We start from the raw sequence: 12,146 nt of genomic DNA, 5'->3' as shown, positions 1-12,146 counted from the left end.
GCTCTGCACCATTAGCATATTCCTACTTTTTGTGCCAAGGATAATAATGAAAAATATTAAATATGGCCTTTCCCAGAACATACATCATCCTGTGAGGATGTTTCAACAAAGATCATCTAGTCTAAAATGACTTTATTTTCTAGTGTCTGCATTATTAGATCAAAATACCTCTCATTTTTAAACACAAGGATCTCCTTTAGGTATGCTCTGAAGCAGCAGCATCCATGCTGTCAGCAACACAGGCAGATAGCATCATCACAGGGCCAGGACATGGATTTTACTGCTCTCTTGTCACTAACACTCTAAGTCCACGCAACAATACAATTTCCCTCCCTCCTCCACTCCTACCTCCACCAGCAGCAGAATAACTCCGGAAAGGAAGCCCATGTGGAGAGCTGCTCTGAGCTCCCACTCCCCCCTGTCACTCTGGTTTTACGTGGACTTCACAGCTGCACTTTGCAATAAAGTACAATACACTGGGGGATGCTTTTGTGTACTGTGCATCTGACTTCCCTGCAGTCATAAAGTGAGACAGAAAGCATATGCACTTACACCCAGTAAAACTAAACCAAAAAGTATTCTTAGTCGTGGTTTATCTTTTAGTCCACAGTCTCTCAGGCATTTTCAGCTGCACAGCAGCTCCAAGAAAAGGTACTCTGGATATACACACGACAAAAACAAGTACCAGAAGGTTAAACAGAACTTGTCTTAAGTTATTTCTACTGTAGCATTTAATACTGGTCTACATCCTGCAATACTCCTTTTTGAGGATGCTGGAATGGCTCAGTCCCAGACGAATTGGATGTTAGTAATTTCAGTTTTGTTTCTATGTCATTTGTAGGAAACGTTATTCATGCCACGGGCAAAGCAAAACGCTCATTAACTTCAAACGGTGCAAACTCGCTCCCTGCCCCGCCTGGAACCGCGCCCGGCGAGTCCGTCCGTGCCGCGGGTCTGCCTCGCCACGGCCCGACCCCGGCACCGCGCGGGGGCATCGCTGCTTCCCCTCCGCCCCGTCCCACCCCTGCCACGGCACAGCCGGAACGGGGAACAGCGGCGGGAGCGGGCAATTCGGGGGGAGCGAGATGGAACCGGGCAATTCGGGGAGCGAGATGGAGCCAGGCAGTTCGGGGGGAGCGAGATGGAGCCGGGCAATTCACGGGGAGCGAGATGGAGCCGGGCAATTCACGGGGAGCGAGATGGAACCGGGCAGTTCGGGGGAGCGAGATGGAGCCGGGCAGTTCGGGGGGAGCGAGATGGAACCGGGCAGTTCGGGGGGAGCGAGATGGAGCCGGGCAGTCTCGGGGAGCGAGATGGAGCCGGGCAGTTCGGGGGGAGCGAGATGGAACCGGGCAGTTCGGGGGGAGCGAGATGGAACCGGGCAGTTCGGGGGGAGCGAGATGGAGCCGGGCAGTTCGGGGGGAGCGAGATGGAGCCGGGCAGTTCGGGGGGAGTGCGGCGGGCGGGACGGACGAACCGCCCCGCGCCCGAGGCCGCCAGGGGGCGCGGGCGAGGCCGGGCCGGGCCGGAGGGCGCGGGGGGTCCCGGTCCCCGGCGGGTCCCGTCCCGCGGCCGGCGCTGCCCGCGGCTCGGCCCTGTTCTGCTCCGCCGAAATGAGCCTCCCGAAAGCAGCGACGCGGACTGCCCCGGCGGGACTGCAGCGCTGCCGCACTGAGCGCGGAGAGCGCCCGCAGCGTCCCTCGCAAACGCCTCCAGCTGGTTTATGCCCGCTCGAGAAACTCTCCTCTGCCAAAGCGGGCTCGGCCGCGGGCAGCGCGCTCGGCAGCACCGGGGACAGCGGGCGCTTCGGCAGCCGCCGAGCCGCTGCCTCCTGGAGACGGGAGCCCCGGCTTGTTTTACCGAGGGCACCTCTCCGCTGCGAGAGCAGCGGCTGCCGGGCGCGGCTCCGGCGGCGCCAGGGCTCGCGTAGCGGACGGAGCAGTGGCCCCGGAGGCTGCCCGGCCGCTGCGACGTCCCCGAGGGGCACGGGCTCTGCCGTCGGAACGGGGTTGCTTAAGGGTTAGGGAGTGCTTGCACCCGGAGCAGCCTGGCAGCGCCGGGGGCCCGGCGGCAGCGGGGAGAGGGAGCAGCGGGGCGGGAGGTGATTCCCGGGGGCGCGGAGCCGGAGACACCGGGCGATGCCTGCCCGTGGCTTCGGTGCCACACCGCATGGGAAGACCAGACACTAAAGCAGATTTATCACGCCGCGAGATCTGCAGAGATAAACCCCACATATTTTCGCCTGGAAAAAAGTGGTATGAAATTTCAGGAAAGTCAATGAACAGGACAAACGCACCATTAATGTGCAAGAAGCGTCACTGATGACAGATACAAATTGCCAACGGGCCTCCGAGCGCGCCTTTAGACGGGACGGGAGGCTTTGGCTCTGCCCCCGGGACCAGCACGCCGGGCGGGTCGGGGTCCCGAGGATGCGGCCCTCGCAGAGCCACCGACCGCCGAGGTCCAGAGGCCGCCGGGGCTGACGCGCGTCGGGTATCTGCGCGCTCCCGGCTGCGGCCAAAGCTGAGAAACCTCCCGCGGGAGCGGGGCGGCGGCGAGAGAGCCCATCGGGGCGGCCGGGGGTCGGTCTCGCCCAGCCGCAGCACGGACGGCGAAGGCCGCGCTCTTACCTCGTTCCATCGGTCCCGCCAGGGCAGCGGCGTCCCAGCTTGGCTGCTCCTCGGTGAGCGGCTGTCTGGATGAGCGCCCGGACCCCGCCCCGGCGGGGGTGGAGGCGTCCGTCCCGTGAGCCGAGCCGAGCCGGTCAGCGCTGCGGGGCCCGCATTCAAGGCGCAACACCTGCGGGCTCGTTGGGCGGAGACGCCGGTGGCCCCCGCAGCACCGCACCGGGGCGGGCGAGCCCGGCTGTCTGCGCCGGGCAGGCGGAGACCGAGCCGAGCCGCGGGCTGTTGGCGCGCCGGCCCCTGCCCGCTCGGGAGGGGCTGTCACCCATCTCTGAGAGGGCCCGCGGCCCTCCGGGAGGGCCGGTCAGCCCCGCCGGGGCCGCCTCCAGCAGCTTCCAACGGCGCCGTGAGCCGGAGCCGCGCCGGGGGCGGAGGGAGCAGGTGGCATCGCCACCCCCTTCCCAACGCACGCAGGCGGCGCGGAGAGGAGCCTGGACAGAGCTAATGGGGCTCTACCGGGAACCCAATACACTCTGACTGCTCCCTGCGCTGCTGCTGTTTGCAACAGACGCAAGGAGAAGCAATGAAGTCGTTTATCAAACCTTCCTAAGCGCAGCGTCGTTTTTAATGTCACGTTTGTACGTTATTTACAAAGATGCGCAAAACAAGACACACGGACTGTTACATCCCGTAACTCCAGCGGCTGAAAACAAAAACCATTGACTGAGCCCGAATAATGACTTCCCAAACTTACACTGACATTACGGTTACAGGTTAAACGAAACCCTGTTCACCTGTAAACGATTCTGATGACAGACATAACCACATCCAAAGGACCATGCGTTGTAATAATTGTTCTGATATGATCAAGTCCAGTCGTGCTTACTTTGTGAACACTTGGAAAAGTTTTAGCTCCCCGCTTGTTGTGGTTGGTGTTTTCCTTGGTTAACAACGCATCAGACTCGTAGGAGAAAGCAGTTGTAAGGCGGAGAACGTGCTATAAGCCCCGTTTCCGGAATTATTTTCTATAAAGCCCTAAAATCCGAATTCTTCTTTTCTTGACAATTAATCATGCTTTCGATTAGGAATATCTGTTGTCATTTTATTCGTGCGAACGAGCTTCGTTCCGCTACGATGTAACAGCAGGTTTTCTTCCTTTAAAAACCTCCGTCGTGTCTCGGAGGGAGGAAGGGAAGCCCTCTCCGAGGCCAGAGGGTTTCAGAAAAGGCAACAAGTTGAACAAGCCAATTATTCCCAGGACATAAGACCATTTCTTACAACCGCTTTAAACGTGGACTCTTATGCCACAGAATGGCCGCCCCGCAGTTGAAGACGGAGCCGATTACGCGACAGAGCAGCGATCGAGCCGGGCATTCCCGCGCGGCACCTCCCGCCCCAGAGCCGCGGGGCAGCGCAGCCGCCGGACCCCCGCCCCGAGCGGCGCTCGTTGTGCCCCGCGGCCGCTGCCCGGAGCCGCTCGGTGCTCGGAGCCGGGTCCTGCCCCCCGTTCGGAGGGGTCGGGGGGTCCCCCCCGGGGTCCCCTCGGGGGTCCCGTCGGGCGCGGCCCCGCCACGTGCGGCCCCGCGCGCCCGCCCGGCCCGGCCGTGACGTGTCTGGGTGGGGGCGCGCGCCGCCCGCCGATTGGGCAGTGGCGGCGGCGCGGGGCGGCGGCCGCCCAATGGGCGCGGGGCGCGCAGGTGCCCGCGCGGTTATCTGCGCGCGGGGAGGGCGCGCGGCGTCCCCGCCGCCACCGGACACGCGGCCGGGGCCACGCGCGGAGCCGCCGGTCCCGCACCCCGTCCCGCACCCCCTCCCGCCCGGCCGCGCGGGGAGCGCAGGGCCCGCAGCCCGCCGGGACGCGCCGCCGCGGGGGGCTCTTCCTCCCGGGACTCCCGCGGTGCCCCCTGTTCGGCTTTCGCCGCTTTCCAGCCTGGACGTTGGCGGCGCGCGCCGCTGAGCCGCGGACGGGGAAGCGCCGGAGTTTTCCTGCTCCCGGCAAACTTCGGTACTTGGCTGAGATCCTGCGAGCGGCGAGGAGCCCGTCCCGCCCGCGGCCGCGCTCCCGCGGCGCGGGGCTCCGGCGGAGCGGCCGCGGCGCGGCGGGGAGGGAGCGGCGCTCGCTGATGCCCGCAGATGTTAGCGGTGGGGCAGATGGATGCTAATCGCCAGAGCGCGTTCGTCCTCAGCAGCGCGCCGCTGGCCGCGCTGCACAACATGGCCGAGATGAAGACCTCCCTCTTCCCCTACGCCCTGCAGAACCCCTCCGGCTTCAAGGCGCCGGCCCTGGGCGGACTCAACACGCAGCTGCCCTTGGGGACACCGCACGGAATAAGCGACATCCTGGGGCGGCCCGTGGGCAGCGCCAGCAACCTGCTGGGTGGGCTGCCCCGCATCAACGGGCTGGCGGCCTCGGCCGGGATGTACTTCAGCCCCGCCGCCGTCTCCCGCTACCCGAAACCGCTGGCGGAGCTGCCGGGGCGGCCGCCCATTTTCTGGCCGGGAGTGGTGCAAGGCTCTCCCTGGAGAGACCCTCGGCTCGCCTGTCCCGGTAAGTGGAGCCGGTTCTGGCGGGGTGCGGGGAGCAGGTGGCCTGGGGTGCGGAGCTGGGGCGCCCCACGCCGCGGGCGGGCGGTGGCGGTGGACGGGGCGGGCGGCCCGGCGAGGCGGCGGGCGCGGTGCTCGGCAGGAAGGCCCGGTGCCGATCGTGCGGCCCCCGGAGTGTCCCGCACCGAGCCCCGCTCCAGGGCCGCCGGATACCCGAAGCGGCCGCTGCCCCGCAGCGCCAGGCGGGGCCCGGTTCCGAGCCGGGAGCGGTGCAGAGCCCGTCCCTGACGCAGCTCTTTCTCCTCCGCCTTTAGCTCAGACCGGGATGGTTTTGGACAAGGACGGCAAGAAGAAACACTCTCGACCGACTTTCTCTGGGCAGCAGATATTTGCTTTAGAGAAAACCTTCGAACAGACGAAATACTTGGCAGGACCGGAGCGCGCCCGGCTCGCCTACTCCCTGGGGATGACCGAGAGCCAGGTGAAGGTAGGTCCATCCCGCGGGCTCCCTCCTCTCCCGCTCCCTGCCGCGGCCGCTTTCTGCTCTCTCGGTAATTGCCAGTGACCACGAATACGGCACAACCGTACAGGGATTTTTTAAAAGTCCTTAAGAATTTAAATTATATTTCGGTAGTGGGTAGATTTTAGGCCAATTTCTAGAGCTCCCTGTGCTGCAAACGATTTAATGTGAATAGACATAATATATTTCAAAGAGCCCAGCCCAACAACAATTAAAAAAAAAAAAAAGCTCCCCGCAGGTAATTGCTTTAAACGGCTCACTTTTCCACGAGGATCGTGTCCGCTGGCACAACTTTACCTTGTGTAACCCCACAAATTTTTTAGCAAAGCCCGCATGAGCATCTGAGAGTTGGGGTGTACCGGGAGCCAAAAATACTTATTTTTCTGCCCACCGTATCCTGTTTCCAAATTAACGACTGCTCTGCAAAGCTGCTGCTTTTATCGCCGCACAGCCCCGTCTGGCGACAGTCCCGCAGAGCTGGGCAGGTGTCCCTAGCCTGGCGTCCCCTCCCCGGAGCCGCTCGGGGCCCCGCCAGCCCCGGCCCAGTGCGGGCCTCGCTGCGGGACGGGTCGGGACGGCCGCGGGCAGGGGCGGGCGCGGCGGCGGGGCCGAGGCAGTTCCTAAGCCGTGCCCGGTGCCGGTGCCCAGGTGTGGTTCCAGAACAGACGGACCAAGTGGCGGAAGAGACACGCGGCGGAGATGGCCTCGGCGAAGAAGAAGCACGACTCGGAGACGGAGAAGCTGAAGGAGAGCTCGGACAATGAGGACGATGACGAATATAACAAGCCTCTGGACCCCAACTCAGACGACGAAAAAATCACAAGGCTATTGAAAAAGCACAAATCCACGAACCTGTCCCTTGTCAGCCCCTGCAGCACCAGCTCGGACACCTTGTGAGGGCACGGGGCCGACGGCCGCGATGGGGCGAGTGTAACTGGGTGTTTGAAGTGGTGTGTTGTACAGCCTGAGATGTATGTGAAATGTATATATATTTTTTACAGAATAAGTTATGAAATTATTTTCTTTCTCATCGATGTAAATTTCAGAGAAATTTTTCCAAATTTTTGGGTTTTATTTGTGTCCCTTTAAGGTTCCTGCTCTTTCCTTTAGCCTTCCTGCTGGTCTCCTGCACCTAACAATCAGGTTTTGTTATGTTTTCTATGGGTCGCCAAATCCAAGCTCAGCCACGTTGTATATAGTAAATTTCAGATTTTGTGATGTATATTTCTAGTGTAAAAACAGCAGTTTTCTTTCACTCCTTGTCCCTCAGTGTTTTGGCGGTTTCATTTCTCCTGCCTCTGGATTTTATGCTTAATAATACCAAAACCAAAAAACAACGCCCAAAAAAAAAGGACGAGAGAAAAATGGACATTTGATTTTGCATTGGGATCAAATAATGTCTCCACACGTGTTGGAAAGACTTTGTATAAATCAATAAATTATTTAACAAGCTTCTCCTTTAGCGACTTTCTTCCTGCATGTCTCGTTCTCGGTCCTGGCCCTGCTGCTCCTGGAGGCCCGGGGACCCCGGTGCTCCTGTAAGGTGCCCGCACCCCCCGTGCTGGGCGCTGTTCCGCGGGGGAAAAGGAGCCGCTGCGGTCGAGGGCTGACGGGCTGAGCCGGGAGTGCCCCGGGCCCGCTGGCATCGCCGGGGCCGCAGTCGCTGCCACACGGGAACCCGCCCTGTGGGACCTTCTGCCAGCCCCGGAGAGGAGAGACCCGCGAGCTGAACGTGCGGCCCGAACCTGCCGGGAGCGCTGGTCCCTGGCTCCCAGAGCGTTGCGGCGGGCGGGGATGGGGTCTGCTCCGGGGAGGAGAGGTGGAGGCCGGGACGCGTCCCTCGGCGCTGCCCGGGCCCCGGCCGCTGCAAAAACGCGAACTCGTTGAGATCCGCGGCGGAGGCCTGCGAGCTCCTCCGCCTTCCCGCCCCTTCCCGCTGGGATCCCGGGACGTGCCCGTGGGCCCTGGTCCAGCACCTGCGGGCGCGCCCGTGCCCGAACCGACCGCCGAGGCTCCGCGTTTGTCTCCTCGGCACACGCGAGGCCCGGTGGGTCTGAGCCGCCCGCGCCGTCAAGGTGCTTAATTTTTTTGTCAGTTAACGAGACGTTCTTTTCTTCCCGTGTCTCAGCTACGGCTTCGCAGTCCGAGCAAAGGCAGCGGCCGCACCGCAGGCACTGCCCGGCAACCAGCGCAGAGACACGAACCCCGGCGGGGCCGGGACGGCTCCCCGAGCGGTTGCGGGGCCCGGTCCTGCACCCTCCTTCCGCACCGCGGAGGGACGCGGCCCGGCCGCCCCTGCCCGCGCTCCCGGGGATGTGCCATCACCCCCGCGCAGATGCCGCGCACGTCGGGGCGTGACAGGGGCCCGCGTCGGTGGGAAGGGGCCCGGAGCGGCAGAGCCTGCCCCGGTCCCCGCTCCGGTGCTGTTCGGCGGCCACCGCTGGCGCTCCGCGCCCCTCCGGGCGGGGGTCGGGGCCGCCCCCGCGGAGCATCCCCGGTCCCGGTGCCGCCGCTCGCTGGGGCTGATTCCCCTGCGCTCCTGCCGGGGCAGCTCCGCGTCCCGGGGAGGGCGGGGGATCCCGCAGGTCCCTACGCAGTGAACGCGGCCGCGCTCGGTTGTGCCGCGGTTACGGAGGGAGCGAATCGAGTTTAGTGATTAATTTTCGTCCAGCTGTGAGCAGGCTGAGCCGGGGCGCTGGGACCGGGCTCCTGAGGGGAAATGGCTGGATAAAAACACCTGCGCTGGAGCCCAGTCCTTCCCACCTGCCCCTTCCCGCAGCTGTTGAACGAAACGGGCTCGGTGGTGGCCCCGCGTTACGGGACGAGGCGGCTCCGCTGGACCGACAGCCTGGGGACACGGCCCGTGCACCGGGATCGGTCCGGCCCGGCTCGGCTACCCCCGAGCCCCGGAGACGTCTCCGAGGCTGTTTAAATGCGAAAGCTGCGTTCCTCAACCTCAGGAGGTTCCGTTCGGGGTAGCTCTCCGAAGCTCCTGCGCCCCCGGAGGGGTCCGGGCCCCGGACGGCCCCGCGGCTCCCGGCTCCGGCCAGTTCATCCGCACACGAGGCTTCGGTCCCAGCTGGAAAAGGCTGCGGAGTTTTTTTCTGAAACTTCAGGTAACCACGAAGGAGTTTATGGTGGCACGTTTTCTGACCTGCTGGGGATTGGTATTTCGTGAACAGCTCGTGAAACTGCATCCCCCTCCATCAGCGCTCCCACAGCAGATCCTTTCCCTCGGTTTGTATTGTGATTCGATTAACACCAGAACTGCATCCTATCATACAGGTTTTCATGTGAAAAATAACCTTGTTAATTGGCAGGAGATTAACAGGTATCTCATTAATAAGAAATGTGACAATTTAATAATTTCCCTGTAATCCCCAATGCCCAAATTAAAGGGGCAGACACAGCCATGTTCACCATGATTAGTTTTATTGCTTGAGAACCAGAGTACTCATTTCTAAAGGCCTTCAAAGTTATCATGAGTTGAGTTCGCTTAAATAGAATTACTGTGTGGTTATAATGCAACATGGCACAATAACAATACAGAGCTGCAGACACCCTTTGGGCAACGATACTTGATATAAACCGGGTTGTGCTGTTGAGAAAACACTCTGCAAGCGGACATCAAATCATTTTCAATGGTAGTGATTTATACCAAAATTAAGCATCAATCTAATGCCATCACGTAGTCCATGAACTCTGTAGTGTTCTAAATTAAATCAATAAAACATACATTTGTGTTTCATCAACAGACTCCCTAATCACCTTTTAATGTTGTATTTAGTGGTGGGAGAAAAACGTCTGTAACAAGACTATATTGTAGGCTGCACTGAGCTACTAACCAGGAAAATTTACAGTAGGGTTGTTGGTTGTTGGTTTTTTTTTTCCTTTAACACTGTATAAATACAGTCTGTGTCCAATACAGTTGCTGCTTGAAGCAGACTATATTTTTCTTCTCCCGTGTTGTTATTGTTTCAATATAGAATACTTGGCACCAAAAAACAGTAACAAAAGACGGACAAAAACAGTTTACAAAATTCTGGAAAGTTACACCCAAACCTAGCTAAGAACTTCACATTCAATCCTTAATATTACATAGAAAGAAGGGATTATAGGAGTAACAAAGTGAAACTGCTAATATATGTGCTATATAGTATGCTATATATCTGTATCCAGGATGGCACTGCTATATATTATTTATTATATAAATGTTGGTTGTCAATGTACATTTAACTAAACCTGCTAAGACTCCAACACTAACTGCTGATATGGCACTCTCAAGCATTCATATTGGAAAGTATATTTAGCGTAAGTTTGGTCAGGTTTATAAATTATTTATATATCTGTGTATATATACACATACATACATATATATATACACACACATATATATGTATGTATAGAAAGCAGCTGCTGTGTGATTCAAAAACCATGTAACATGGCAGTATAGTAAATAAAATGAGAAAAAAATTATAAAAATGAAAAAACAAAATACTAAAACTAAAACACAAACCATAAGCCTTGGTCAACAAAGAAAATACCATTTAAAACCATCAATATCTCTATCTATACAATCCAATGTACAAAACCCCAAAGTGGTAAAGATATATAATGTTAGGCATGATACCTTTAAAAGTTTATAATATGCTGAAATAGCTTTTCCACATTGACAAACACTTATTAAAAGTTGAAAGTCGTGAAATCTAAAATACATAACATCTCTGCTGTCTATTTAGAGTTTTGGCAACAGAACTGTGACATATATATAAAAAATAATTCCACATTTCTACTTGATGTCACATGAACATACAAGACAGTGAGGTATGTGAGGCTTCTCTCGAACAGAGTCCAGATGCTGAAGCATAGTGTACGATCAGCAGTCTAAAAATGTGGCACTCGGGACTGGATTGATCAATACAGCTGTTGGGATTATGGATTTCGGGTGCTGCCTTCCCTCCTCCTACAGGGTGGTTTCACGGAAAATCTTCTCACTTCGTAGGCATCTTTTTCCTGTTGCAGAATTGGCATTTTTTTAAAAAGAAAGATAAACACAGGGGAAATGATGTAGAAAATATAAACGTAAAGGAAAAAGATGATATTTACCACCACATCACTGCACGACACAACACTTGTGCACATTTGCAATAGGTTTACCTGCCCCAGCAGCTATTCGAAAGGACAGGAACACAGGCTGCAGCAAGTTAGGGAAAAATAGAGGTTACACGTTTGAAATAGACACTTTTTTTTTTTTTTTTTTTTTTTACAGTCAGTAGCAAACACAACAAAATGTCGCAATAAGTTTTTGAATTAATCTATCTACAAAATGCACAAGGGTATGACATAATCTCCTCACAGATTTTTCTGCTCCCACTGAAACCTAAGGGACGATTTTCCACTGATTTCTCTGGGAAGAGAATCAGGTTCCACACACATCTCCCTCCTGTCACAGAATCAGCTCCACTGAAATTGCCATGCCACTTTGGTGACAAAGGAAAAAAAAAACCTGCTTTTTCTGAACTGGCTGTCCTGGTGCTGACACACTGAACTTTACATTTACTGAGTAAGTTAGTAAACTTCTGTATTTTAAAACCTGATTGGGCTGATTCTGGACCAATGCCTTAAGTGCATTCTTCCTTAGAAGACAATGCTCTGTCTCACAAGAACTCTGCCCATGGAAGTAAACAGGGGTATGTATTTGTGAGTATGGATTTATGTGTGCACACACACGTGTAATTACCCACTACCCCTCTCTGCATTATCATTCAGGAGCCTCAGTGCTGATTTTAGATGGGCTTTCAGAGGTTTCCTCCTACTCCTCAACTGGCTTTTTTTCTAAGAAAGTAAATACTCTGTTTTGAGGTATTTCTGACTTAGCTTTCCATCTGGCATCTTCGGCAGAAAACACTGCAAATTTCAGATATTTTTATTAATTTTAACAACAGGTATTTATGTAATTTTATGTATTTTTTCTATATTCTTTTTATCAGTTGTTGGTTGAATATGGAACTACCAATATGTTCTTTTACTAATAAGCACCTAGGCACCAACCTAACTGAGGCTACGATTTAGAAGCATCTCTGATAACCCAATAAAATTACTTTTGTTTTAGAACAGTTGTAAGTGCACAGATGGCTCCTCTTCACTTGCACCATATCCTGCTTTCATTCCTAGTGCCCATCATCCCGTTCTTTATTTGATTTCCATACAAGCAGCTACTCTGATACACTGGCTGATTTCGGCTGAATTCAACTTTGAAACATTTTCAGGGCGTTACTTTAAAAACAGGGCAGAGGTATAACTGACTTAAAATTAACAGAACCTAGTGCATACATTCTCCTTCCTAATACAAACTTAGAAGACACAATACTAAAATGTTTCATTACCTTGTGATCCCCCATGCAGACATTTGGCCCAATGTGGTCATATATTACTATCTTCTCATCGTTTTCTGACTA

The 12,146-nt window shown here is 56.0% G+C and overlaps 2 protein-coding genes across 3 annotated transcripts in view; one reads left to right on the top strand and one right to left on the bottom strand.

Annotated features, from left to right (window-relative positions):
• Positions 1 to 4,757: 4,757 nt before the first annotated feature.
• NKX6-2 (NK6 homeobox 2) lies at positions 4,758 to 7,143 on the top strand. Its single transcript, XM_050339158.1, has 3 exons — positions 4,758 to 5,172; positions 5,483 to 5,655; positions 6,337 to 7,143. Exons 1-3 carry the CDS (start codon positions 4,758 to 4,760, stop codon positions 6,583 to 6,585), a joined length of 837 nt encoding a protein of 278 aa, XP_050195115.1. The 3' UTR covers positions 6,586 to 7,143.
• Positions 7,144 to 10,504: 3,361 nt separating this feature from the next.
• Positions 10,505 to 12,146, bottom strand: part of INPP5A (inositol polyphosphate-5-phosphatase A) — a 188,897-nt gene continuing 187,255 nt past the window's right edge. Inside the window, exons 14-16 of one of the 2 annotated variants that reach the window (XM_050335517.1) lie at positions 12,075 to 12,143; positions 10,846 to 10,882; positions 10,505 to 10,701 (exon numbers count right to left, since the gene is read on the bottom strand). In XM_050335517.1, the coding sequence (XP_050191474.1) occupies positions 10,652 to 10,701; positions 10,846 to 10,882; positions 12,075 to 12,143 (156 nt within the window). In that variant the 3' untranslated portion in view covers positions 10,505 to 10,651. Of the gene's footprint in view, positions 10,702 to 10,794; positions 10,883 to 12,074; positions 12,144 to 12,146 lie in introns of both variants that reach the window. The other variant, XM_050335526.1, reaches the window with a different exon arrangement.

Source organism: Myiozetetes cayanensis, unplaced genomic scaffold (assembly GCF_022539395.1).
Source record: "Myiozetetes cayanensis isolate MyiCay16 unplaced genomic scaffold, myiCay2020 scf10, whole genome shotgun sequence".
Classification (NCBI taxonomy): domain Eukaryota; kingdom Metazoa; phylum Chordata; class Aves; order Passeriformes; family Tyrannidae; genus Myiozetetes; species Myiozetetes cayanensis.
This window is presented reverse-complemented; position numbering and strand designations above follow the sequence as displayed.

Excerpts from the sequence above, each read along its gene's own strand:
- NKX6-2 (XM_050339158.1), top strand. The coding sequence starts at position 4,758 with ATGTTAGCGGTGGGGCAGATGGATGCTAATCGCCAGAGCGCGTTCGTC. Across the intron at positions 5,173-5,482 it reads CCCTCGGCTCGCCTGTCCCG|CTCAGACCGGGATGGTTTTG; the intron begins GTAAGTGGAGCC and ends CTCCGCCTTTAG. Across the intron at positions 5,656-6,336 it reads TGACCGAGAGCCAGGTGAAG|GTGTGGTTCCAGAACAGACG; the intron begins GTAGGTCCATCC and ends GCCGGTGCCCAG.